We start from the raw sequence: 27773 nt of genomic DNA, 5'->3' as shown, positions 1-27773 counted from the left end.
CTCCATGTTGGTGGAAACAAGGTCACAGTGAGGCACTGCATTTCATTTTATTCACTGGAAGGGCACCCATCAAAGATATCTTTCCTTCCATCACAAGGGCACTTCACTGCGTTTGCTCTCTTCGAAGGGCACACTGGAGGGCACATCATGAGTTTTTTTTCCCCACCAGAAATGCACCCATAGAACACCTCAAGTTTATCCAATTGTAAGGACGCCTTATACGGCACTACGTCACATTTTATCCAGTGGAAGGGCACCGATTTGGGCACTTCGTCATGTTTTCCCACTGCTTTGGAGTAGCCTTTACAGCACTGCCATACTGGAAAGGGCACCCTTTGGGACATTTAATGATGTAGGGCTGGCAGATAGGACACTTAATAGCGGCACCTATAGGGACCATTCTGACTATTTTACGGGCATCTAATTGTGCCCTACATCACATTTTCCAGACATTAAATGACCAGAGTCTGCTCTAACCTTTCTTTTACACCACTGGTGTGTTGTCTGCACTATTAAGTCAGCTGTGCAGGTAGATCCCAGGTACATGCACCTGTACACCATTCCCACTTCCTCCCACTGGGTAGTGCCTGGCGTCAGGAGCTCCTTGGCACTCCAGCAGTCCACCACCAGTTGTTAGCGATTACCATTTGCATTGATTACAAATATCTGCTTGCCTTAAAGGTGGTCGCAGTGTTTTCTCAGAAGCGCAAAATTGATTGCTCTTGATGTTGACTTTCTAAGTTAAAATTTTCCTTTTTGAAAGAAGACAGTGAGCTTCATCGACCACTGACACAAGCAATGGATTAATTCATTTGGGCTGCGAAAGATGCCGAAGGTCTGCTTCATTACAGAGAGAAAATCTTTCCTATTTATGTGAAAAGACAGGTGACAAATTCCACATGAATTTTTAACATGAGCAAAGGGGCATTATTTTGTGACACTTAGAGAATCAGTGGAGCCTAAGATCTTGGGACAAACAGCTGCAGCGGCAGTTTTTAACTAGAACTTTCTAATGCAAACTTATCAAGGCTAAGGAAAATGCACAATACTAGAAGGGAAACATACCAAATGATATGTGAGTATTTTTAGAACTGATTATGTTTATACTTTGTTCAGTGTTGGTCTTGAATTTGTGTGCCAAGCTTATAGATAAGCAATGACATTTGTTAAATTAGCAGGCAGCACCCTCAAGTGGAGGACATCCATCCATTTTCCAAACCGCTTATCCTACTGGGTCGCTGGGGGTCCGGAGTCTATCCTGGAAGCAATGGGCACGAGGCAGGGAACAACCCAGGATGGGGGGCCAGCCCATCGCAGGGCACACTCAAACACCATTCACTCACACATGCACACCTACGGGCAATTTAGCAAGTCCAATTAGCCTCAGCATGTTTTTGGACTGTGGGGGGAAACCGGAGTACCCGGAGGAAACCCCACGACGACATGGGGAGAACATGCAAACTCCACACACATGTAAGCCAGGCGGAGACTCGAACCCGGGTCCCAGAGGTGTGAAGCAACAGTTCTAACCACTGCACCACTATGAAGTGGAGGACAGTCCAAGTAATTTATTAATTGTATAATAAAGCTCCTTTTGAAACTGAAAGTGAAAATCTCGCAGTGAGGGGGGAGTGGCCCCAACTCCCAGGACAGAGAGTCAGGTGACTGGGTTTGTTTCTACAGATGTTTACATATAATATATAGCTGCTTTGTTTAATCTTGGCCACAAAGCGAACTCAGTGTTCTGTTTCTTGCTTTCATGAACTTTAAACACACTTCTCACTTCCCTACTAAACAACTCACTTCCCTGATACCTACCCATTACTTACAGAATGCTGCTATCACTATGTGTATGTGCAAAACTGTGTTTTCAAGTTGTTCTTCAAAATCTTTCCCAAATATAATTTCCAAGTCAGTTTTTTTTTTACCTTATAAATCTCAAGGACTAAAAGCGATAATGCTATGACGATCTCTCAATGGGGTGCATGGTGGTGCACCTCTGGGACCCGGGTTCGAGTCTCCGCCTCGGTCACATGTGTGTGGAGTTTGCATGTTCTCCCCATGTCGTCGTGGGGTTTCCTCCGGGTACTCCGGTTTCCCCCCACAATCGAAAAACATGCTGAGGCTAATTGGATTTGCTAAATTGCCCGTAGGTGTGCATGTGTGTGCGAATGGTGTGTGAGTGTGCCCTGCGATGGGCTGGCCCCCCATCTTGGGTTGCTCCCTGCCTCATGCCCATTGCTTCCAGGATAGGCTCCGGATCCCCCACGACCCAGTAGAATAAGCGGTTTGGAATATGGATGGATCTCTCAATGATCAAGAATGACTAGATAATAGCTTATGAGAGAGTCCAGACTGGTCACCTCCTCCTCTGTTGTCTCTATGTGTACACTGCTCCAAGAAAATTGCTGATGTCATCAAATTGTGTCCCTTCCCAAGCCCCTGTATTTGGGAATCTTGAATTGAACTGTATGTAAAACGGGATGCTGAAGAAAAATCTTTATTTGAAGATGATGTAGGCAAGTAACAGTACTTCTGCATTATAATACTCTTTACTGTCAAACCAGTTACATGGCCCTTATTGAAACTTACACTGTTTTGTACAGCATATTTATTTATTGTTGTCTTGTGTGACTGCATTATGTATGTGTAAAGCCCATTTTTAAAGTTACAGGCAAATGTCATTTTGTTTCACTGGTTGAATATCTTGAAATTATAGTAGTCATTTGACTTGACGTTCAGTAATATGGATCTCCAAACATACTTTTTTTTTTATCTCGTCGGTTTCTAAAATTACTTGCATCTTCTGTTGTGATATTTTTTTTTAAAAAAAGCTTATGCAAACAGTGGTTATGGAAATTCTTGATTAAGCAAATTATGGTTGTGGAACTTGTTCTGAGCTGTGGTGGTGTGTGGATCTACTGGTTAGGACAACGTGCCAGTGTTTGAACGGTCACCAGTCCAAATACTGGTCAGCAGAGTGATTTCACCACTGGGCCTTTGAGCAAGTTCCTTAGCTCCTACTGCTCCAGGGACTGACTGTCTGTATCCTCGACTGTATCTCACTTTGAATAAAAGCTTAAATAAATAAATCTTTTGGAATCTTTTGGAATCTGCCTGGGGTCCCCTTGAGGTGCCTCATCGGCCGACTGCATTCTGACGCCTTGTCGGTCACCTGCAGGTCCTCTGGCTCCGGCTCGTCGGTCGCCTGCAGGTCCCCTGGCTCCGGCTCGTCGGTCGCCTGCAGGTCCCCTGGCTCCGGCTCGTCGGTTGCCTGCAGGTCCCCAGGCTCCGGCTGTGTCGGTGCCTTTGCCTACCGCAGCTTCAGCTCCCTTCTGGCCTCCTCCAGTGTTTCCTTCTCCTCCCTCCTCACCGAGGGTCCCTTCGAAGGTCGTCTGCTGCCCCTGTAGCTCCCGCCTTCCGGGGTTCCCTCTGGCTCCCTGTCTCCCGCCGCCCTTTGTTCCCTTCTGGTCCCAGTCCTCTGTACATCGGTGTACCCCCTTGTGATGCCCCTTCGTCGTTCCCCTCCATGAGTTCTGTGTTTCCGTCGTTGGTGCCCCTGTGTCTGTCTCCGTCCCCTGTAGTGTGTCAGTTGGTGTCCTGGTTGTTGTCCTTGTGTCTGTCCTATGTGTCTGTGGTTTCCCGTTCCTCGTTAATGTTCTTGCTTTTGTTTCCCCAGGTCTCATCTCTTCACTCCCCTTAGACGCCCCCGGAGTGCGTGCCTTTGGGGGGGGGGGGGGGGGGGGGGTCCTGTCATGCCCTGCTCGTCCGATCCTCTCGTGTGCCACGCCCTCTCGTTACCTCGTGTGGAATCCCTGTGTAATCAGCTCTTTCGAGTTGCTCTCAGTAGTCCTGTGTATTTAAGTCCGTGTTTAAGTATGTTAGTATGTTTCCCCAGTCCGCCCATTAGTGTTGTGGTGTGTTCCTGGGTGTGTTTTCTCCTTAATTCCCCGACTCCCCGACTACTGCTCCTGTTTACCCAGTTCATGCCCCAGTTTGTGTCACGGCAGCTTCAACCTCGATTTCAGACCCGTATACCCTAATTTACACCCAATGTCTCTCACAGAGTTAGTGGTGGTGGCTGACTGGGGTGCCGGTATGTGCCTGCATTGTAATATCATATTGCGCAAATTTCCCGCTTTGTGTTACAGCAGGTTGCTGAATATGCGCAAATTCAGAGAAGGAACAGTTTTTTTTAGATATATGCTTCCACAAAATAAAAAATACCCAACCATCGACTGTGTCGCATATAATATATCTGTATAACGTCAAGTTCACTAGTCGGTTGTCGCTTTTACACAGGCTCAGTGCCTAATTTTATCCTTAGGAACAGAAATAGCTAGCCTCTAATCTCTAATGCAATCGATAAAGCCTTAATGACAAACCACAATATGGCTCTGCCTGGGCATGCCTGTCGAAATGAACTAGAACGCCTCTAGCAGGCCAGCATGTTAATTCTCAAGTTGTAGAGGACAGCACTGCTCTTTGCCATTTTTCTGTCCTTTAATGACATTCAGTGAGTAGATTTTACTACATACTTGCCCTTAAGGCAATTTGTACCGAGCACTGAGCGTTTTTTGGATTATTGGTCATGTGAAAACAAACGACGTAGCTGGGTCACGTGATTTATTTGCATCTAAAAAACAGTGATAGGCTAAACTTGGCGAAAAACCTTCTTTAAATGACAGAAAATAAAATGAGTCTTTAAATGCAACAAAAATATAGTCTGGATTTGTACTTTCTGAACCTGAAATTTCCACCTCTGGCTAGGAGATATGACTCGCAATCTGTGATAATGTTGCCGTATAAAATACCATAGCGTGGGGAGGTGTGGGGCCAAGCCAGTGCAGAGTGAGGCGGACAGACATGCTGCTTATTGACCGCATTGATAGCTAAGATGTCACTACAGGAAAGAAATCGGCCAAAACACCAAACCACCTCTTCCTGGATTCCCTGCAGTAGGTCCCCCTTTTGATTGATGTATTTGAACGAGAGGGACATGCAAACTACACACACAGCGGAGTTGAGAATCAAACCTCCTACTGAGAAGGTATACAGCAAGATCACTCCACACTGGGCCAACAAGCCCTGCAAGCAGCGAGATCAGGTCTCGTCCATGCTGGGGGGGGGGGGGGCGGGCAGCATGGACTTGCTTGCAGGGCTTGCATGCTAACTTCCTGTATCTAATCTATGAAGAGATCGGCTGCCCAGGTCTGCGGTTTTCTAGAACCACACCAGGAAAGTCCTGTTCTTTCGATAGAACAAGTCAACATCTTTAAATGACAGCTACATTGAAGCCTGTATGTACTTTGTACTTTGTACTGGCAGTCAAACTGGTTAGCCTAGTAATTCACAATACACACAGAAACAATGTTTCCTTTGCACGTGTCATGGATATTAGTGTGAGCAATTTCCAGTCACTTCTGCTCTAATTACAGTAATGAAACTTACTAATGAACTGGGACTATAACTGATACCAATATGTCCTCTCGGTCTCCACCCTTCGAACCCAAAGCTACTATTGATATTTTATTGTCTGACTGAGTTTGTTGTTACTGAGGGCTTTCGGTGTGTTTCAAAAGGGGGAAACGACTCTCATTTCCGGTTTTCAAGATTTCCTCTTTTTAATTCTTTTTTTGCTGGTTATATATACTGCGCAAAAATCTTGGGACATGAAAGAAAATGTTTAATACTATTTATCTGCGTAGTAAGAATATATTTGTTCCGGGTGAGGTGGCAGTCATCAGGGAAATCCCTGAGGGGTCCCACTTGAGCTCCTCCATCTCCACCAAGGGGGGAGGAGCGGCAACCTGATGTCTGGGACCTCCTCGGGGACAGGGACTGGGGGATCAGGAACCGCGGGGGCTGGATCAGGAACCGCAGGGGCACTGCCTCGTGGAAAGGAGCAGCAGAGACCTCAAATGGAGCAGCTCTCTCAGGCTCTCCGCCATCTTCTCCAGATCTCAAGACAGAGAAGTTGGAGTGAAGGTGGCAAACTCCCCTTGAAACCGTTTATGGAGCTGGGCAGCCTCTGGGGAGTCCCGCACTGCCGGATCTTCCATCACCCTCCGGTACAGTCTCTGAAGGGCTAAGTACTTTCCAGCCAGGAACGAAACAGGAACTGCAGCCGGGACTGACACAGGAGGTGATGTCGAAACGGCGGGCAGACGAGCCTCAGGCGTTGGCGGTGAAGTGGCGGGGAGACGAGCCTCAGGCACAGGCGAAGCAGTGGGTCCCGGAACAGCTTCTGAGATGCCCACTCGTTTGCGATCTTTCCTCTGCTTTTTCCAAGCAGATGCAACAGGAGTGAGAGGGTTCGGGCTGCCTGGACAGCAGGAGGAGAGGCAATCCATTGTCCAGGTGCACACACCTGAACATTATATCTGCCACTCCTTCCCTCAGCTGCCGTAGGTTTCTCTGCACCTCTTCCACGAGGTGCTGGTTAAGCCCGTAAGTTACTTGGTCCACAAGACTAGCTAACCTTCCTCGGTGAGGCACGGCATCCCTTTTCGGAGTCCAGTCATTTTGTCTCGTTCTCAAGGGGCACAGAGCGGGGAATGAGGAGCAGGAGTCAAGGAAACCCGGGGTTTAATTCAGATTAAAGACAAGCAGGACCATGGAACTGATGCAATGACGTTAATGACCGGACTGGGGAAACGCACTTTAACACGGACTTAAATACACAAGACTAATTAACAGCAACTAGAAACAGCTGATAACACGAGGATTCCACATGGGGTACATGAGGGGGTGTGGCACATGGGAGGATCGGATGAGCAAGGCGTGACAGTAACATTAGGGCATGTAACAGAGGGGTTAAGCTGCTAGATGTTCTGTCCGTTTACGTTGTACGGGGGGAGGTTACCCAGTTGAGGGAACATTAGAGTTACAATACAGCCAGTCCTTGGAGCAATTGGGGTTAATAGCCCTGCTTACATTCTCAGCAGGGAAATTACCCTGGAATTTGAACTGGCAACCTTCCAATCACAGTCCAATTTGTGGAAGGTTCGTAGCCAATTGGAGTGGAGGATCAGTCTATGGGTGAGCGCAGATCTGCGTGTGTAGAAAGTCTGGCTACAGCCAGAACGTTAGTCAGTCCAATATGTTCGCTCAGACTCTACAATGTGTCATCTGCCTTTTCACCATGATAAGCTCAGTTTCGATCACCGTACTCCACCCTGCAATGAAATGAGGTGATGCAGATCTAGGGTGACCAGATGTCCCAGTTTGACCGGGGCAGTCCCCATGTCCCAAGAAATAATTGAAATATAACAACATTTAACGGTTTTAACACATTAACCATCTAAAAAAGCTTTAATGTGCAGCAAACATACATCAGCTGATACACATTACAGACCACCAATTACATAAAAGAAAGCAACATCTAATTGTTCACCAAACACAATGGGTCGTTTATACTCCCAGGTGATGTGGATGTAGCCTTCAGGCATAGACGAAGATGCTAATTTACACTGTGAATCTCACAAATTAATCCTTAAGAGAAAATGTGTTTTTAATTAGTGGCTGCAGCGTGCATTCCTGTTTCTCAAATCAGTATCAGAATAGTGAATGTTTGTGCACTATTAAATGCACTGAGTATGTCCACAGTGAATGTTTATGAACAATGTCTATGTTCTCTTCAGTGATGCTTGCTGCAGAATGACAAACTTGCCACAACTACATCATCAAGGCAGTCCTGTTATGCGACGCGCTCAGTCGCCTGTAACAAAATGCACACCCTACTATTCTTTTTTTCATTCTTTTTTTCACAAAAGCTTTGGAAAACTTCTTTAAATCACGGTATCCTGGATATAAACAGTGTTACTTATACCAAGTACCAGTTACCACTGCATTAAATTAAACCAAATATGTGAATACATATTGTGTGGGGTTTACACAATCCCCTGACAAATAAAATATGACTACTGACATTTGTAGTAGTTGACCTCTTACACTCTTACACCGAATAAGGTTCATCTGAATTTGCATGTGGTACCATATACAATGATGGTATAAGGTGTAGTGTCTGTTAAGTGATGTAATAGAGCATGGGGCCAGGCTGCATTACCCAAACTAGCAGGGTTTGTGCTGTAGATCTTCCTGCGAAGTTCCCTGGCCCAAGTAGTTAGTCGGATGGCATTACCTTAACTAAAAGTTAAATACTGTATATTAATAAGCTGGGCTGGAAGTAAGGGACGGGGTCATAGTGAGATAGTTAATTATTGGGGAAGCTCAGTGTTTTTTTTTGCAAAATGTCTGCCCTTCTGGATGCATCCAGTTGGATTTCATCTGCGAGCGATGCAAGTTAGTGTACTCCCTCATGGTCAAGGTTCGAGACCTCGAGGAGCAACTGGCTCTCATTCGACACAACGGGTGGTGTAGGAAAAGTTGGGTTCATGTTTATGAGGCACTGGAGGATCTTCTGGAACAGATGGGACCTGTTCAAGCTAGATGGGCTGCATCTGGACCGGAGGGGAAATAGCGTATTGGCAAGGTGTATGTGTAGAGCAGTTGAGGAGCATTTAAACTAGGAACTGGGGGGAGGCAGGAAGGTTAGTAAAGAATAAGTGAAGTGTTGTTTTGGCCATAATTATTTGGCAGCAGCAAACCACAGCCACTGTGCATCCGGGCAATGCACACAGCATACGCCAATACAATGGATTACAGTATGTGGAGAGGCATTGAAAGCAATATGGCTACAGTCTATGAAAATCAAATGTAACTTAATAAAAAAAAACTTTGCTGTGTTTTTATATCACCGTGTGTCAAATATTTTTAGATTCAGGCACTGAAGAAACCACACTTTCTGTAGCACCTTAGTCCTGGATCAAATCAGATGGAAAAGAAAACAAGTGGCATTACCCTTTTCTAGCATAGTCCAGAGCTTGCTGGAACTTAAACATTACTCGGGGCAGATTATGATAGCACATTGATTTAGTACTGTAATTTGCCTGGCTAACATTATGTCTGCAGTTATAGAAAATTAATCAACACCCTCTGAATAATCAGATTCAAGAACTCATCAGTGCTGTAGTATAAAACAATGATAACACATGATAACAAAAAAGAACAACTAGGAGAGTCCAGTTTCCAGAGCTCAATCTATGTGCGAAGCTGAGGCAGATTACATCTAAGTGATCGGAAGATGGATGGATGGATGATGTCATGTTATTTCAAGAGGGGAAAACCATAAACGGAGCCCAACTTCACTTATTGTGAGACCTGAAAGTGAAAGTAACATCCTTTTTTTTGAGGGGGGGGGGGTTCATTCCTTTAAAGTTAATCACATATCACTTAGCAAATGAAAGCTACTGTTCACCAAGACAATTTTTAAATGCAAACTACACAAGCTACAATATTCTCTGCTTGCCCACAAATTTAAGGATGAAAAAAGAGGAAATGTTCACTTTTAACAGAAATGCTGCTTCTTGATAATCCCAGAGAAAGCCACATCATTCAACACTTCCACAAAACAATGCTGACAGGCCATTTTCATTTAAAATAGACGAAAATAATCTTGGTTAGTTTCATACAAAGAACATTAACTAGAGGCCAAGAATGGCTAAGAGATCAGAAACTGATAGGATCAGTCACTCTGGGGGGATTTTTCTTCCAAGGACAACGAGAAGAGAGAAAATCCTGAATGCTGACCTGTGCCAGGAGCTTTAAGTAGTTACTGCGGACTTTCTGATGTCCCACGTCAGTCAGGATTACCTTCCTGCCCCCCCGGGGAAAAGCTCACCAGATGAAACTCATGTGAAAATGGACGACACCGACCGCAGGCTGTCCACCAAAAGTGCACTGAACCCACAGCACATACACGGACTCCTCTTTAAATGATGGTGCAAGTGAACATTTTTAAGAAAATCCATATTTATACTGAGGAAGGCAAATCACTGGAACAGTGACATTCTGAAACAGTAAAAAAAAACAATCATTGAGAAGGGGGCCTGTCTGCTTTCCTTCAGGAGATTACCCCATTCATTATTCAAAATGTACTTCTACACACAAGGAAAGAAATGACATCAAGTGAATTGTTTGATTTTATATTTCACAAATGAAAATTAGGGCTGTCACTTTTGTAAAAAATCAAGTTGGAATATCAAATGTCTCGCAATTTGTTTCAATAAAATATAACACCTGTGACCCCCCTCCCCCCAGGGAAAAAAATGCAACACCGAATCATTCTTTTCAGTATTTTATCATCAGTCCACTCAGGGTATTTTAAGTCGAGCCCCGAGTATTTTGGCCCCGATGCCAATCTTCCTTCCTTCCTTCAAAAGGAAGGAGGCCCCAGGTAAACGCCTAAGTCAAGCCTCTGATCTTATAGCTAGAATCTCCCCTGCTCCCCTTGCAATAGTTTTGTGTTACTAATAATAATTGTACCAACCTAAACGGTACAGGACGTCTGTATTATGTAAGTTTTTCCATACCGTCGTGTTGCAGCAAGTGGGACGAATGCTGTGAGATCGCAAACATATTATGAGGAAACACAAAACTATTTTTAAAGACAGGCACTTTAATTACAGACAGAATTTTTCACAACGTGTTCGAACCAATGTTCAAATATCGGTTAAAAATACATGAAATGTACAAAAGATTTTTTTCACACGTAAAAAAACGTTAGCTCTATTGCACACAGAATAAAAGACACTTATAAAAATGTAAGTGCTTATTTTCTATAGAAAATGTTCAAAATTACAAAAGGTGATTCTTTTACTAATCTGATTTATGAACAATAACATTTATATGTACAATGGTGAAAACATGGCTTTTCAAAACGTTTAAGATGTTCATCCACTATTTGAATAATAAATTCACCATACAGGAGCAATTATATTTCATAGTTCTTCTACAATTCAGTGAAGCACATGAGCTAGGTGTTATGATTACACCCATAACCTGACTACAGTTAGTTGAATGACAAGTATAATGAAGACAGATTGACATTATACCAAAGTATTTCTGAAATGGGAATAAAGATGCTTTCAGTATCAGTGTACTTAATCTCCAGACTGACGATCTCCAGACTGACAATCTCCAGACTTTCAGGAAATTTCCGATTTTCTTCATCCGTCCACAGAGCCTGTCAAGAAGCACGACACACAGTCATGCACAGAATCGGACAGCGCTCTAGATGTCATTTTTCACAGCAACTTTCACATATTCGTAGGAAGCTTGATTTTGTGTTATAATGTGGTCTAGGAGACAAGTATGCAGGTACCTTAAGGTGGTCATATAGTGGATTCAGACATGGACATTTGGAGTTGTACGCACTGTGCATTTCCTTGGTATTTACACTTGCTATTATTCGGCTAACATTGTATGTTTTTGCCTCATGTTTACAACAGAAGCGTGAAGAAGATGAAGGACTGCATGATTCTGGGTAAAAATATGAATCACAACCTTTTTTTCCCCGCTCAGAATCGAGATTGCAATTTTGTCTAACAATTTTTGAACAATATAAATAACTTTATAATTTCTATTATAAATTATTTTCTGTTACATATTGTCTTCATGAAGATGGAACAAACAAATGCACAGTATATAAGTTAATATACTGATATTGCAGGCCGATATTTAAAGTTTTTCAGGATTCAAAGTTATCAGCACCAAAGACAAAAACACAAATACTGAAATATTGGAAGATGACTGCATTGGACGACCAGGAATTCTCTGTAGGGCAGAATTAATGAGCCCACAGAACCTCTCAGAGAGTTCAAAGTACCAGCTTGCTACATGTTCATAATTCAGAATGAAATCTGGCCTGTAGATCAATCTTTCGTTTTATTTTTATTCTGTGAAAAACAATGTAACATCATTCTGCTCATCCGCACCAGCAAGCTCAGCAGGTTTTACCACCAGCAATCCCTGCTCGATATGTGGCCCAGAGGTTAGTCGGTTCTCGGTATCGGTCCCGAAGGCTGGTCACAGGGATGGATTATGGGTTGTGTGGGCCCCTGGGCAAAACATTCGCGAGCCCCCCCCCCCCCCCCCACCACCAGCACCACCACCACAACCACCACAATTCAAGGGCCCTTGGCAGCCAAACGCCCTCCCTATAGGGTCAGGGGCCCTTGTAGGCAGAGGATCAAAGAATGTAGGCCCTCTAAAATAGACAAATGAAAATACATTGTTGATAAGCGTTGCAAATTGTTTTGGGCTAGGAGCCCCACGGGCCCTCTGCACCCCAAGGGCCCCTGGGCAGCGGTATCGCTAGCGACTCAAAAACAGTAAAGTGCTTTTTAAGTTGAGTTTGTAAACTGCGCTCAAACAAAAACGTTCTTTTCCCCTCATTATGTCATGTCCACCAGTCAATTACTTACAACACTGAAACAAAGTGAAAACATTAGTTTGTTCATATTGACCTCGTACCATTATTACCCCCCAGTTGTCTCTAAACTGCAAGGTGTGAATCTTGAGAATAAAGAATGATAATTTTGATCACTGACCCTTACGGACCTTCACCTGGCAGGCATTGAATATATATATTGAAACGTTATATAATATTTTTATTTGTATGTACAGGAAAATTATTTTAAAAGTTTTACATTTTTATAATGGTAAAATTCTTTTCTATTTGTTTAGAGACTGTTAAGGAAAGATTTATTCCAGATAACCTTGCACAGTTACGGTTATGTGTGTGTCTAATATGTGCTAAAGACCCATAATATATAATAGTGTTTCCTGAAAGTTTCATTTGGTAAATTATAATTATGTAAATAAATATAGTTGGGTTAGGTTGTATTTATTATGTGAATTTGTTTGACGTGTTCATATAGGCCCACTACTCAATTTCAAATTCGAATTACCTTAGTAATAAAAAAGTGATTCTTTAATGTCATTGACCATCGTGTTGTGCTTTTTTTCTTAAAAGTATCGGTGCAGGCAATGTTTTGGGAAAAATCCCAAACAATACCCAATCCTAATGGGGGGGGGGGGTTCGTACCTAGAGGTAAAATCACGCAGATGCCTCTTCTGAACTGTTCTGATGATAACCTAAAAGGAAGAGGAAGAAGTCAGTGAGAATCTTACACGAGCACACAAAAGCCTCAACAGTATCCCTAATAAAAAAAAATACTGAAATGACCTAATCCTCATATGTGATAATTGTCTAGTGCAGCATTACCACCATCGTGACTGAAGCCTGGAACTGCACAGCTTACGATAAATATTCCCTTCTGCTGTGACACGGCTGACTAGACTCTGTGCGCGCTGATTCTCTGATGCAATACGCTGAAGTCGTTCATAATTACTACAGCTCAATCAGACAGCGCCAGCTCACAACAGGTCACATCATGCAACGTCCTAACTGAACTCTTCCTCAAAGCAAAGAGGCTACTTCCTCATTCGGAATGTGCAGGCTGGCCCAGGGCAGCTTCAGAGAGAACGGCTTTCGCTCTAACCCTCTTACAGTAAAAGAGAAATCAATTAATAATAAAACAAAGCGGTGATTAAGTCACCTTGAAGGACCTGGGCATTCATGTCAGCAAGTAGACAGTTTATAATTTATGGTGTACAACAAGTCAGAAACCAGAAATTGTGAACGAAGGATAAAACAAAAGTTATGTATTCATACGTTTCCAATAAACAAATTACACGACAAACAGCACTGTCAAAGAGGGCCGTGGTTTATGAAAAATCATGAAAAGTTCTAAATGTGTAATTCGTGACTTATTATGAGAAACCAGGACTAATCAGAGGGTCCAGGCAAGGAGAACTCGCTTTGCATACTTAACAGAGCATGTCACGGAATTTCCCTACACCAACCAGGAAGTTGCTAAGTGGAAAAGCTGGAATCGCAGCAACAGCTGAAATCGCAGTGTATCCAGGAAGGGTCACTGTGTCAGGAACAAGAAGCAAAACTGACCCAGGGTCAGGTGGCTACGCTCACGCCAAGAACGCCTCTTCCTGAGCAGCATCAGGATCAACACTCCGCAGATCAGCGACCCGACGACCACGAGGATGGCTGTGAGAGTCAGGGTGTGTCTGTCCCCCTCTTGGTGTTCCTTCTCTGGGTCTACAACACAAAGTACAGTAACAAAAAGGAGGGATCTTTAAAGCTAGAAAATGCCAAATGCATTTACATAGAAGGTGTCGATACTATTTACATATGCCGTTAACGTCATGTGGAGAAAATGAATCATTAAATAAATGTCAAAGACCTATAAATGTCAAACATTATCAGTGTTGACTACCAATTAGAATGTATTCTGACTGCAATATAAGAAAAAGGGGAAAAAAAGAGAGAAAGAAGTGAGAGAAGACTTGTTGGCGGCATGGTTTGTCGTTTAGAGCTGCCATATAACCGTTTCCCAAAATAAAGTTAACCCACCAACTACGGCAAATGGGAGACTATATTCCGCCTCTGCTTCCTGCTGTCCGTTGCTGTTGAACACCACACATCTGTATCCCAGGGAGATGGACGATGCTTGCAGGACTGTCAGCTTGCTCGTCAAGTTGAAGAGCCTGTCCTCAGTCTGCACCACATCTGTCTTGGCGCTTCTGGTCCAGTCTGTGTTGTACTGGTCATACCAGTGAATTACACCAGCTGGGTAACCCCCTGAGGCATTACAGAAGATCTCCACCTTCAGGTTCTCCCTTATATCCTTCTCAGGAATGGAGCTCATTACTGCCTTTGAGTACCTAGCTGAGGAATGAAAGACAAAAGCTGTTTGTCTTGCTACAATGTGATTCTTTAGCATTCTGTAAATTCCACACACACAATACTGGCACCATTAACACTGGAATAAAAATTTGCATGTTATACCAGACCAGAATGAAATATCTCTGAAAAAAGCATTGTGAAGACAGAAGTGTTAACATAAAATATTCTTCAATATGAATGGATTTATGGTTATTTTCACGAAAGTCACTTTATTTACAATGCATGCTCGACAGGATTCTCACCGCGGACTTTAAGACTGGTGTCCTCCTCAGCCTCACCACTGTCAGTAATCACATGACACTGATACTGGCCTTCGTCTGCCACCCGGGTGTCCGTCACCAACAATGACACGTTCCTGTTTCTGGTATCCCAGCTCTGCTCGGCGAATTTAAATCGCTGCTCACTCCTTGTTATGTTTTTTTTGTAGTACATTAGCACAGTGGATTTACCCTTTTTCCAAATCACAACGACTATGTCTACGTCCGAAGCCTCAGCTCCCTTCACTGAGCAATTGATGATCGAGTTCTGCCTTGATATCCCAAAGTTTTCATGCTGGCAATTCAACTGGACATTCGCTGTGGATTTTAAGAACATAAGATTATTATTTTTTTCCCCAGAAGTGATTTGTACAAAGCACACAGCTATTTATTTTATGCTAGTTTATGCTAAACCAAAACTTTTTAGATCCGCAACTTTGTTATTTTTTAACGTGGGAATTCATACATCTATATATTTGTTGGAGGAAAGTTTCTTTTTGTCTGCGTGTACTCATGACTTTTCCAGCAAGTTCACTGTACTTCACTGAGCTGAATTGAAAGAGATTTTGTAATAGCAATACAGTAGCAATGCATGGTGCAATAAACATTTACAATTTAAATTAAAAGAGTTCATATCAAAACAACAAGGTCTACGGTTTGTTTTTAATATACCAGTATGTCAGTTTGGTCACGGTAGTGTTATGGGTAAAACTGGTCATAGTTTACTCACCAGCAGAAAACAGCAGGGTGAATTCACCAACGACTACCAAAAACATACACCGAGACAGTGCCATGTCAGGGTCCAGTGCGTAACTGGAGGAAGAGAAACTCTGAATGCAGTGCTGCCGGGTCACATGACCATTTCAAATAATTGTCATTGGAGCTGCATAAATAATACTGGAAACCAAACAAGACGGCTAAACACTTTTATTGCACTGAAATATAAAAAAGTTGTGGTTAGACCACAGCAAAATTGGCAAAACATAACAGATTAAGTGTTTGTTATAAAATAAACTGAGAAATACCTCCCAACACAATCTACCCAGATAGCATCATGTTATTGTTTAAACGCTGAATTATTGTTAAATGCGATGAATTATGGTCAGTGTTAAATTATCAACGTTGAAGCTGAATTGATTTTGGTCAGATTCTCAATATTGAAAAATTGATGGTGGCAAAACCTTGATTCAAAATTGATAGAAAGTGAAAGATTGAAGATCAACGTTGTAGGGCTATTAATCCAAGTGCCACCGCACACATTTTATACAAAGAAAACACGATCGAATTAAAGAAGCAACCCCCAATGCCATCTCCCGATATCCCCAACCCAGATCATGATTACCGATAGATGGGTGGATGGATACATGCCGTAGGATTCCCCTTTGCATTTTCGGTGGCCTTTGTTTCCAACTATTTTTCTTTTTAACACATTTAACAATAAAAAACAGCGAGTGTGGCCTTTGACAACTGATCCCTTCCCCTACACGTCAGCAAACCGTGGTATTACAATTGTTTCTAAGCTAAGCGCCGTAACGAATCCATACCAGGCTTAAGTGGAAGCAGCGGTTTCTTTTCTACAAAAATCTACGCTGGAAGGTCCACGGTGCCTCCTCCTTAGAACAGAACAATTTCAGTTCCTTACCTCTGTAATCCTTTTCCCGAAAATGCCAAAGACGGCAATCGGCGCCTGTTTTGTTGCCTGTGGATCTGTTGCTGCGCTTTCGGTTTCAGTTTATTTCAGTCTACGTGTGTTGCAGTCTCAGTGTACATGCAGTACGAACATGGTAGTTTGAATGGGACATTTATAATGTCAGGCGTGTCAACATAGTCTAAAAAGAGATACCAGACCACATAGTACAGCGAATCTGCCGCGTAAGGCGATTTGCAAACGACCCATAACTTTTCCTACCCTACCAGTGTTGAATATTCCATACTTATTCTTTTCGCGCAGAAAAGACGGCGTACAGAGTATAGCTCCGGAAAAAAAATTGAGACCAAAGCAACATTTTCAATTTACCTCACTTCTCAATTCATGGGTAAAATAAAATGTATATTTCTTTGCAAACTCCAGCCTGGCTCTTCTCTGCTTCTCGTTGAAGGGCTTCTTCTTGCTTTATGGGTCTTCAGTCCTGTTGTAAGGTACACTGCTAAAACAATTCTCACCACTTCATGTTTCCTATTCCTTTTTGAAGGTCCCTTGAGGTCATCCTCCGATGTATGAGGTACTTGTCGGATAATTTGACGGTCATCTATGGCATTAGAAAGTCAGTTCTGCCCCCTACCAGGCATTGATCATTGTCTCCTGCTTCACCTTGTTCTTGTGTATTGCTGCCTTGGAAACTTCGAGCCTGGAAGCAGCCTGCCTTCTGCCAGCAGAGCCAGGATTTTAAAAATTGCAGATTCTTTATTTTTTTTTTTTAGAGATAGACCGTATAGTCTCAATTTTTCCCAGAGCTGTATGTTTAAACACCTATGATTCAAATGCTGAGGGGAATAATGTATACATGAACAAATCTAACTTATAACATGGGCAACTTTTGAGAAGGTGAACCAGTTAAAAAATTAAATTCATACACATGGAGTGTAAAAAAACGTTAAAGGGACGCCGTCCTTGTGTTAACTTTTCACGTAGAAATCAAAGCAATGGACTCCACATGATCCTATCACCCCCTTTTCCAGTTCTTAGAATTTAACGCCGCAGATGTTAAACTGAATTTATATTTAACTGAATCGTAGCACCAGTCGAAACCAGTGTGTAACCACTTCAAGCTTCACCGTTGCCGCGCCGTGCACGGTCTGCGCCGTTCGACAAAGTGAAATTGGACGATAAATTCGGCGCCTACGTCGTTATCTGGTACTGCTGGATCAGTCACTGCCACAACTCGGCTTCGTATTTCCAAAGCATTCCCCGAACAATCGTTTACAACAAAGGCAACAGTTTGGTTGAACAGCACCATCGTGTGGAACTAATATATAAAACACAGCAGCTACGAATCTTGGAGAAATCAAAATCATACCATTTTAATACAGAAACTTAAATTCCTTTAAAAGCAAAATATTAAAACGTGAGACAAAGGCAACTACCACTTTGCTTTAGGACAGAAAAAAGCACATTTACCAAATGAAATTTCAGTGCTTTATATCAATCTTTATTGTATTTAGAAATTCACGCATCAAACCATTTACATCAGGAAAGAATGGAGGGAAATGTTTGTCTATAATCACATCTTTTCCAGCAAGTCCAAAGTACTACAGTGGGCTGAAATGGAGGAGATACATAAAGTGCTTCTGTCAAGGTGTGTGGGGGGGGGAGGGTAATTCAAAACAATGGACAAAATTCCATGGCTCACACAGACAAGCAAGGGGAGACGTCTTTAAAAAAAGAAAATAAATCCAGACAAGTTCAAGGAAAGCAAGCTCTCAGCCCAAGATGAGACTGGACTTGCCGCCAGGGGGGTTTCTCCGGTTCGCAGGGCCCCCAGCAGACTCCTCATGTGCCGAGGGCAGTGGTGCCTCATCCTTCTGTTCCTGGACAGGCTCCTGCTCCTCGCTGTTCTCCACTGTCACAAAACAGTGTGAAGGTGAAGGGCCTTCCTGTCAGCTTAAGGTGACTGGTCGCTACTCTGACAGCACTACAACAATTTAGCACATCACACTCATGACAATTGCTGTGCAGGCAGGGCTCTTGTGTGGGAAGTTTCACAATTTGTATGTTCCCACAGTAAAAAACCCAACTGATCACTGGGTTTGATGAAGTTTAAAAGCCATTTCCCCTTCTCACATAAAATAAAGACACCCTGGGGTTTCAAATTATTAGATTGATCATTGAATACTTTTTTTTACTTAAAAAAAAACAAAAAAAAAAAAAACAAACATGAAACCAGCTCACTGCCTTTTTGCTTGTAGTATTAGCAGCAGTTATAACATTAACCGAAACACAAAATTCATGAACAAAGATCTTTTGAAACTTCCCATGAGGGACTTTGCGGCGCAGTTTATTTCTGATATTAAATAAAAAACTTCCTTATGCAGACTGCATTTCCCAAAATGTTCCAAGAGAAATTAAATTTACCTAGGAAAACCAATAAAATCTAAAAAAAAAGAACTCACAGTTTAACTCGAGTCAGAGGAAAAGAATGCTGGTGTGTCATAGGTAAAGATTCAAATCAAACAGTGCACTATTAGCATCTACACTGCCTGTAATTCTTAAGACAAAGAGAAAAGAATCGATTCATGCTGATGTACCATTTGACAATTTTGAGCATACTTCACAGTTAATAGTTGATCTACAGTTAAGGAGTCTTCACTGAACCGATCGAGTTTGTCACATCATAAATGCTTCCACTGAATAAGAACTCATTTTAAAGGCTGTTTCTATGCAACATAAAATTTTACAAATTACAGGTAGTCACAGCAGTGATTTTCCTGTACCAGCTTCAAAACACCACTACATGTTCACTACACTTCAAAATCCCTACTGCAGAGAGGCTTAGGTGCTGCGCCCAAGTAAATTTTGTGAAGCGCCTAAAAGCTGAATGAATACTGTGTACACTGAAGTAACTAGGGATATCACAAGAACCGATACTCTGGTAGCAAGTTGAGGCCAAAATTCTGAAAACACAACGGTGCTCATTTTTCTATAGCACTACAGGTACTGGTCATGCAATTGTTGCAGACCGGACGCATTCAGCATATACACTTACAAATGTTCTAGTCAGCCGTTAAATGGCTGAAGAAGAACGCCTACCAGCACGGAAAACAACAACACGACGTGCGAGCTCTGCCTCCACTCATTCAGGGAGGGAGGGAAAAAAAAGGTATGCAAGTACTTTGTATAGTGCCTTTGTGCTTTTGATCATGAAGGAGTAATGATACATTTGCAAGCCAATATGCAAAAGGTGCCACAGTACGTGTCAGACCAAAGGAGGAAACACTTGACTTAGCAAGGCACCTCAAGACAGGCATCCAGACCAATTAAAAAAATTCAAGGTGAGTTTCAATTTATTTTGATGCTACATTAAAACACAGCATTATCCTTATTCTGAAACACATTATCAATATTTTTGTTCGTGACAGAGGAAGAGGTCAACCGAGTGAAGTCAGCAAATACACGCACAGCCAACCATATCAGAATCACAGAAAATATGATAAGGTTTTTGTAATGATTGCATGTTTTTAATGAAGAAGTGCATGATGAAGTATACAGAACGTTTTGTTATTTTAAGGTATCAAACTGGATATCAAGAATTGTGGAATTCACTGGTATTGGTACTGACTTAAATTTCTGACATTGTGACATCACTACCAGGCAGTAACTACTAGGCAACATTTCAGAATGCATGTAAAATTGAAAAGGAGAGAAATTTATATATATAAATTCAGTCCCCAACTTTTGAAAATGCAACCAAAGGATATATGAAAGTTTATTTATTTATATATATTTATTTATATATATAAAAACTCTCATATATCCTTTGGTTGCATTTTCAAAAGTTTTCAACAAACCCATCCTAGATCCCAGACAGCACCTAAGCTCTCTGAAAACCCAGGGAAAAACCCTGATATTCATTTCAAGGGATTCCAACTGCCCTCTATAGGACTATTTGTGCAAGACACTTACAGTGGTGCTAGTTGATCCGAGCATAAAACCAAGGACACACCCTCTCACAATTCTTTACCCATGGCAAGTGATGGTACAGTTGTGCAAAGAGCCATAAAAAAAACACTGCAGCTTACCTGCATTTGCCTTTTCACTGTTTCCATCCTACAAAAGAAAGTAATGACTATTTAATGCATGCATACAAAATGAAGATTTGCATGCAAACAAGGGCGATTGTAGGATTTGAACCTTAGGGTCACTCAGCCCCCTGAAGAAATACAGGAAGCCAAACCTGGGTCTCCCATAATAAAGTCTGCTGAGCAGAAGGTACAAAACGTATATGAAAATATGTGGCAAAAGAATCAAAAAATGGTTTTAGAATAGCTATTTTTCAGGGGGGCTGAGACAAAAAAATATTTGGGGACTGAAGCCCACTTAAACCGAGTCTAGAACCACCTATGCATGCAAATAAGCCAACAGTCAGGATTTTGCCCACCCTCCTTAGAAGGCAGCATCTTCACATGCAGTGCTGCATAGAACAAAAAAAAGGCACCTGTGAGTAAGCAAATAAAATAAAAAAATAATTTGCATATCAGGGGCCAGTTGCACAAAACACCTTAAGTTTTCCCCTTAAGTACGACACTTAATGTTTAATTTCTCCTTAGCTAAGGGATTTATTTAAGGGTGTTGCACAGAGTACTTTAAAAGGTTTCCTTAGGAAAAACCTCAAGGAATTTACTATAATGAAAGACAGTTTATGGCAGTAAAATTGTACAGTTCCCATACATACTATTTGCTTGCACTCACGTCTGCTCATAATACCCGTTATCTCTTAATGAAATATATTATTTGGACAATATATAAATGAATATAAATAAAACTTTAAAATCCAGATTTTTGTTCTCATTGCATCATTATCTGATGAAAATGTGAACTGTTCCCCCTCGTGTATCGAGTTCATTATGAGTAGGTACTTTTTGCTCAACTAAGTGAGAGGGGCATACGGCAATAAACTTTGCTGAATGGTTAACGACAAGCACCAGTGGTAACTTGGAAGATGCATGGAAATACTGGGGAAGGAGAAATAGCTAGTGATGGAAAAATTGAGCAGATGGAATTGTTGTAGCTCAGTTACACAAAATGCATTTTTGCATGTGCTTCTATATTTCAGCATTGGAAAATTTGTTCCATAACTGATGTACTTCTGTCTAACATTGCCTGTGCCCAGGATGAAACTTGCCAGCACTAATTAGCGGGATAATGTTACATTGTTTTATTCTATGAAACCAATCTGCTAGCCAGATTTAATAATGAAAAATATAAACATGTCACATGCAGTACAAAGAAAATCATAAATTGACTGTCGGTCAAGTAAAATAAATTGCTCATTAATAATATCCACTGGGTTCTCGCAGTTGCAGAACAATTTTCTCAGGATGTGTTCATTTTCTTCATTTGTTGCAATAAACTCGGCTGTGTTGCGAATAAGGCACAGTCAGAGGTACCTTAAGTTTTTTTCCTGACTTTGGTTGTTAAGGTCTTTTTTGTAACCATTAAAGGAACTTTAAGGGATTCCTTAAGTATAAGGCTAAGACAAGGGAAAAAACTTAAACACTTAAGGGAACATTTTAAGGAAACCTTAAGGAGAAGACTTAAGGGTGTTTTTTTCAACCGATTTTATTTTAAGAGAACCTTAACTCAGACTAAGGAAAATCTTAAGGTTTATGTGCAACCTGCCCCAGATATTTACAAGATGCACTGTTTAACTGTAATAACATCACATAAGATTAAAACCTGTTGCCTATGACTGGAAACAGGTGAATTTTATTTAAGTGTAACAGGTGCACATCAATCTATGTGATTCTTCCCCTCAGGAAGGAGGCTGTTTCACCAGGGAAGAGAGTACCCTCCCCACACTGTACCTCAGTGAAGGCAGCCTCAGTCGCAGAGTTGTTTCGAGCAGACTGGGCATGGCATCGTCTGAGTGGAGCTGACGGTTCTCCACACAAAACACCAGTGGGCTTCCCTCCTGGAAAGATGGTATAAAAATTAAGGTCATGAGGATCTATGGGGGAAAAACACAAAACTAACCCCCACCCCCCTCCAAAAAATGGGATTTGTCTGTTAGCATATTTGCCAGATTTTTCAAATGACATCCTAAAATGCTCCCGAAGTCGTCAAGAACCAGAGCAGAATCGTAGGACACTATCATTTACATTTATTCATCAGACCCACTTGTCCAAAATGACATACAAATGAAGTAGCAGGGTCTCTGGAGCAAATCAGTTAAGGGCCTAATGGTGAAATCACACCACCAAACGCTATCAAAGTGTCCTGCTTGCAAGAGGGCCTAAATTTACCAAAATCATACTAAATTATACAAAGATGTTACACAGAATGTACAACCGCACAAAACTGTAGATGAAATGTGGTGGATTAGACCAGGCCAACATGGAGACATGGGGCACAAATTTAGAGTGGTAGGATCAGAAAACTGAACTGGAATGCCAAGGGGTACCTGATCACTGCAGTAAAAGCCAACATTAACAAGATATCTATAATATGGGAATTTTGGAGATAACATTGAGTGAACTGATATAGAGGATGTCTGCTATGGCACTAAACCAGATAAGATGCCTATTGATATAAAGGAAGTACTCAAGTGATATTAATTGGCATTTGTGAATATACAGTACTAAGCAAGCACCAACAAATGCCTTTTTGTCCTTGCACAAGCAATAAAACAGCTTTCATTCACTGCATGGCAACAGTTGCACTGAAGCAAATGTGAAGCATGAGGCTGAGACCATGCAGTTTCTCCAAAGACATGCAAAGTCTAGGTCAGGTAATGCCCACAATTACATATGCTCAAATAAATGCATCACTTTACAGGATTTTCAAATAAAGTAACCTCAAGTGTCCCATTTCTTATAGTGCCAATGAAATCCTGGTTAGATACACAAGATGATCAAGTCAACCAAAAGTTCTCAAAACTGGTTAGCCCACCTAGTAAACAGGGGCTCCACTTAGTCCTAAAGGATCTATCAAATCTTTCAATACTTGCAGTAAGATGCCAATGTGTAGTGTCTTTATTGAGCATGAACACAAGCCTTCTTAGTACAAATGGGAACTGGTATGGAAATTTAAGCCAGAAATTAAATCTGAACGCTTTCTACCATTGTCAATCCTATCACATAATGCCCAGACAGGAAAATAACAAAATTACATATACAAGACAAATTAAAGCAAAGGTCCTGGGACACAATATTAATCAAGTGGTGAATCTTAATCACATTTTGCCAAAAAATTACATATCAATGCAGCAAATTATCTAAATTACACAGGATATCAAATTCAAAATTACAACACATTACCATATGATTAAAAGGGCTAACATTACCTTTTAAAACAATATATACATCAAACAGGTAAATTGCCAGGTTGAAAAACTTTGTGAAACGTGGTTTGCATTATATGAGCTATAGATCATTGTCATGAAATAAGGATGGCAATAACTGAAAGAAAAAAAAATGTCTAATTTGGGACCAAGTAACGTGGGGGTAAGTTATAGAGAAGGATCTCTGCAAAGACTTTACATGAGAAGCTGAATGAACTTTAGTGAAAGGTACAATGCTAGTAGTTATTTAGATTAGCTACCAGGTGGGTTGTTCCTGCGATGAGCATGGGGATCCTCCGGCTCCGCAAAGATGCTGGAGGCCATTTTGTTCTTGCGGGCGGGGGGGTTTTCCTCATCTGTACCGAAGGAGATGTTGGATCCTCCACCTGGAGGGCGTAGCACCCTGAAAGAAGGAGCTCAGCTAGTTCAGTCAGGCCAAGGTATTTGACACGAGCACCCAACAAAGAAATGCAGACAGCGCCTGCTTGACATGATGCTCACTATCACACTATGCAGTCATCACAACGAGGGCTACGGGTCTGCAGGCAGTTTTAATATCCCGATTGAACATGCCAGATACCCTTGACCTCCTGCCGAAGAGGAAGTTGCAAACATCGTCGGGGTGATTAAAAAAGGGCATCTGCAATACGTTATTAATCACATGTACTTGTGCTGCAGTGGCAGGATTCGCCACCAGCTAAACACCATTCAGAAGGGCCTCCAACCATTTTCATGCTGACAGATTGTGTGCTTTCCAATCTCACCATACATGTGAGCAGCACGATGCTGGAAATTTGATCGCGTAATTGTATTATAAATCGCCACATAAAATGAAGGGAAAAAAGACTAAATTCATACGAATGTAAAGACTGCATTCAGACATAGGTAAAAAATGAGCATCTGTACATGCATATTATAAATCAAATAATCCTGTCTAACGATGTTTTTTCCCCTCTACCAAAATGCAACAATTGCTTAAGTACAAGGCTAGACGTGCACGACTACTGAGCTATGGCTGAACAGGATGAGAGCCGATATCCTGCCACTGCGGACGGCCGTGGTTGAGGCTAGAAAATGGATGTTAGCAGAGCCACTGCGCGACCCCTCCCGTACCACCCCACCAGATTTTTTTTAGTACTTTATAGATAAGTATTTGTTTCCAGATGACTCCGTTCAGCTGTTGCAGTCAAACAAACGTAAATCAAGCCCTAGGTCGTAAATTAAGAAAAAAAGATAACGCGACGATTTGGTGAAAAAGACGCGTTTAACGCGGTCGGTGGGTGCAGCTTGCGATGTTTAAAGGAGACGATTTAACCCTTTGAGTAGATGATCTCATGCATTTACACGGAGCTGCAGAGGGATATACAAGAGGCAAGTTGGGGAAGATGACCCCACCCTACAGGAAAACAATATAATTCAAACACGCGGAAAAATACAGACATAGGCTAATAGCGTAACCATCTGCGATAATTACGACGTTTAAAGGCGGATGAAACCGGTGAGCGGATGTCGGCTAACGTAGTTAAAGACCAGCTAGGTTTCCGGATGGGAAATACTGTGTGCCTGTACACCGTCTTCCCCAGACACACTACACACACAATGAAAAATGCTGGAGTACCGAACAGAAAAAAACCAGGTCCAGGGGAGGCTGGTTCGCCCAATCTCACAGAACAGTAAAGGGAGAAAAGGTGACAAAGCGGTCCACCTAATGTCAACTAGCGGCGTTTAACGAAATCTGTAAAACATGTGGACATAGCCAGCTAGGTAGCCAGTCAGCAATCATCCAGAGCCATAAATCCAGACAGCTGGACTTAATTACTCATATACGGCAGGCGAGAACTTGGCTGGGGGTGTTACTACACCACGATATAATCAGTGTAATTTAACAGTTAAAACGACACGAATAACTTAGATTCTGCGTTTCTTGTGCAAGCTCCACGGAAATAAAGCCGCCCAGCTCCGCTATGAATCCTCGAAAACTGGTATACGCCGCTGAATGAAATCCAGAAAGTGACGGCCAGCTTCTGATAACAAAGACCATCGAGTTGAATGCTCCAGCCACCTAGTCATCTCGAACAACAAAATGTACGGGTACCATCAAGATGCCAGCAAAAAATAAGAATGATAATTTTAAAATACAGTCAAAAAGTGCCCGCCCAGTTGCAAACAATATAATGGGCTTTCGGGGTGATAAGAGAATCCAATACAAAAAAAGATACCTCATCCACAAAATATAGAGATTTTCGTGCCAGCTGTCGAACGACAGCAGGATGGGGGCTCCGCGCGACGCGCAGCGCTCGAGCGCATAACGGTCTTCCGCGGTCCTTTTGTTTAAACGGCACGAGATGCACAGCACCGCTTCGTTTACCTGGAGCTATTTTTAGAACCGGGGTCCATTCCTTGGAAAGTGGTGGTCGTCGTCATTTTCCGCTATGATTGTTACAATAGAACTGGGCCGAAGCGACTAAAAGTGCCTTTTTGACAATCGCGAGTTATTTCCTCCCTCTGCTTCAGCGACTCATACTAGGCTCCACCCGGCTTTGACTAAATTGAACAATCTGCTGCGAGAGGCAGAGTAGCGGGCACGGTTTTGCACCCACCCATGGAGGGCGGCCTGAGGGAACCGCGCGCATTCTGATTGGCCGGCAAGCCCACGAGCCATGCTGGTGATTCGACTTTGACATCGCGGCGTGATGCTCGTCGCCGCGGAGCTTTTTAATTGATCCCTATCAGAAGCGAGGCGATGGTCTCCGAATAGAGCACTTAATAGTAGGGGTTACTAGTTACATTTTAAAATTCTGAACACCAGCACAGCATTTCTCACCGTGGTCCATGTCAAAAATTATGTATTGAGTTATACATACCAGTGAAGGTTAAAGGATTGGTCCAGAATTTTATGCTATTAATAAATCAATTCTCATATTTGAGGGCTCTGTCCAAAATTGTGTTCCTACTAAATAATAAAGTACACGGCACGGATTAATTAAAAATACGTAAGATCACTTCTAAGTGCTTTCCCCCTCGTCATTAAGCTTACCCTTGAAAGGGCATCTATTGTTTCCAAGGATGCTAGTAAAATAGTGATTTGTTCTTAACATTTCTGATAAAGACAGTGTGTGGCGTGCTTAGTGACACAGACAATGTCTGATTTCTGTGATTTTTGTCGGCCCAACATAACCAGTTAACTTATCTAACGCTCAACAACTATCAAAAATGTGTAAGGTTATACCAAGGTTTATCAGAATATTTTAACATACATAATTGTGATATCCAGCATTGCCTTGATCCAAACAAGGTCAATAAAATAAACGTCAGATTTTACAGATTCTTGAAATCGTGCTTGGAGTATTTGCAACAAACTCCCTTCGTTTGGGGGAGATAATGATCATTTCTTGTGCTAGTTGAGAGATCACAGTTGAATACATACGCTGCGTTGGACTTTGAGGGATCAGAACTAAGTGTAGCATAAAACCTAATGTCAATATTATAAATGACCACTTCCGTTGGGATTCGTGACTGACCTCAGAGAGGCCTTACAATAGGAAACATATAGAAGAGTACAGCCCAAAATTATTACAGTATGAAAGCTTCACACAGACGCCTACCTTCCTTTGTCAAGTCATAACCATGAAAGGGCTTCCGGAAGATAACATTAAATCAAGAGTTCAAGTCTGTCAGAGCACTGAGCTTCATCAACACAGGGACTAGTTATGGCCTTAGCTAGGAGAAGCAGGGGACAGAGAACCAGTACCTACTACTATTAGGGCATAAAATACTAGCATACCGACTAAAGTACCTCAATAATCTTCCCAGCCGAGTCATTTAAGTATTTCAGTACAATATGCCAGTGAG

The 27773-nt window shown here is 42.0% G+C and overlaps 2 protein-coding genes across 7 annotated transcripts; both read right to left on the bottom strand.

Annotated features, from left to right (window-relative positions):
- Positions 1 to 10499: 10499 nt before the first annotated feature.
- Positions 10500 to 17238, bottom strand: zgc:174863 (uncharacterized protein LOC100136852 homolog). 5 transcript variants are annotated; one of them, XM_049013829.1, is made up of 7 exons: positions 16943 to 17238; positions 15656 to 15738; positions 14911 to 15243; positions 14336 to 14650; positions 13871 to 14020; positions 12950 to 12999; positions 10500 to 11086 (listed from the first exon to the last, which is right to left on the bottom strand). In XM_049013829.1, the coding sequence occupies exons 2-6, from the start codon at positions 15717 to 15719 to the stop codon at positions 12962 to 12964; spliced, it is 900 nt and encodes a 299-aa protein (XP_048869786.1). In that variant the 5' UTR covers positions 15720 to 15738; positions 16943 to 17238; the 3' UTR covers positions 10500 to 11086; positions 12950 to 12961. The 5 variants fall into 5 exon arrangements, with proteins under 5 accessions (XP_048869786.1, XP_048869787.1, XP_048869785.1 ...); XM_049013830.1 differs by lacking the exon at positions 16943 to 17238 and adding an exon at positions 16470 to 16871; XM_049013828.1 differs by lacking the exon at positions 16943 to 17238 and adding an exon at positions 16568 to 16870 and having other exon boundaries at positions 15656 to 15860.
- An 814-nt stretch (positions 17239 to 18052) lies between these two features.
- On the bottom strand, positions 18053 to 26514 carry jpt1a (Jupiter microtubule associated homolog 1a). Of its 2 annotated transcripts, none has more exons than XM_049013832.1 (5): positions 26290 to 26514; positions 24182 to 24324; positions 22447 to 22553; positions 20662 to 20689; positions 18053 to 18485 (listed from the first exon to the last, which is right to left on the bottom strand). In XM_049013832.1, exons 1-5 carry the CDS (start codon positions 26343 to 26345, stop codon positions 18346 to 18348), a joined length of 474 nt encoding a protein of 157 aa, XP_048869789.1. In that variant the 5' UTR covers positions 26346 to 26514; the 3' UTR covers positions 18053 to 18345. The 2 variants fall into 2 exon arrangements, with proteins under 2 accessions (XP_048869789.1, XP_048869790.1); XM_049013833.1 differs by lacking the exon at positions 26290 to 26514 and adding an exon at positions 26141 to 26262.
- Positions 26515 to 27773: the final 1259 nt, after the last annotated feature.

The sequence above is a fragment of the Brienomyrus brachyistius genome, chromosome 5, assembly GCF_023856365.1.
Source record: "Brienomyrus brachyistius isolate T26 chromosome 5, BBRACH_0.4, whole genome shotgun sequence".
In the NCBI taxonomy this organism is placed as follows: Eukaryota; Metazoa; Chordata; class Actinopteri; order Osteoglossiformes; family Mormyridae; genus Brienomyrus; species Brienomyrus brachyistius.
The sequence above is the reverse complement of the archived record's forward strand: the minus strand, read 5'-3'. Positions and strand labels throughout refer to the sequence as shown.

Excerpts from the sequence above, each read along its gene's own strand:
- zgc:174863 (XM_049013829.1), bottom strand. The coding sequence starts at position 15,719 with ATGGCACTGTCTCGGTGTATGTTTTTGGTAGTCGTTGGTGAATTCACC. Across the intron at positions 15,244-15,655 it reads CACCCTGCTGTTTTCTGCTG|CGAATGTCCAGTTGAATTGC; the intron begins GTGAGTAAACTA and ends TAAAATCCACAG. Across the intron at positions 14,651-14,910 it reads CACCAGTCTTAAAGTCCGCG|CTAGGTACTCAAAGGCAGTA; the intron begins GTGAGAATCCTG and ends TTCATTCCTCAG.
- jpt1a (XM_049013832.1), bottom strand. The coding sequence starts at position 26,345 with ATGACGACGACCACCACTTTCCAAGGAATGGACCCCGGTTCTAAAAAT. Across the intron at positions 24,325-26,289 it reads GGTTCTAAAAATAGCTCCAG|GGTGCTACGCCCTCCAGGTG; the intron begins GTAAACGAAGCG and ends TCCTTCTTTCAG. Across the intron at positions 22,554-24,181 it reads TCGCAGGAACAACCCACCTG|GAGGGAAGCCCACTGGTGTT; the intron begins GTAGCTAATCTA and ends CCATCTTTCCAG.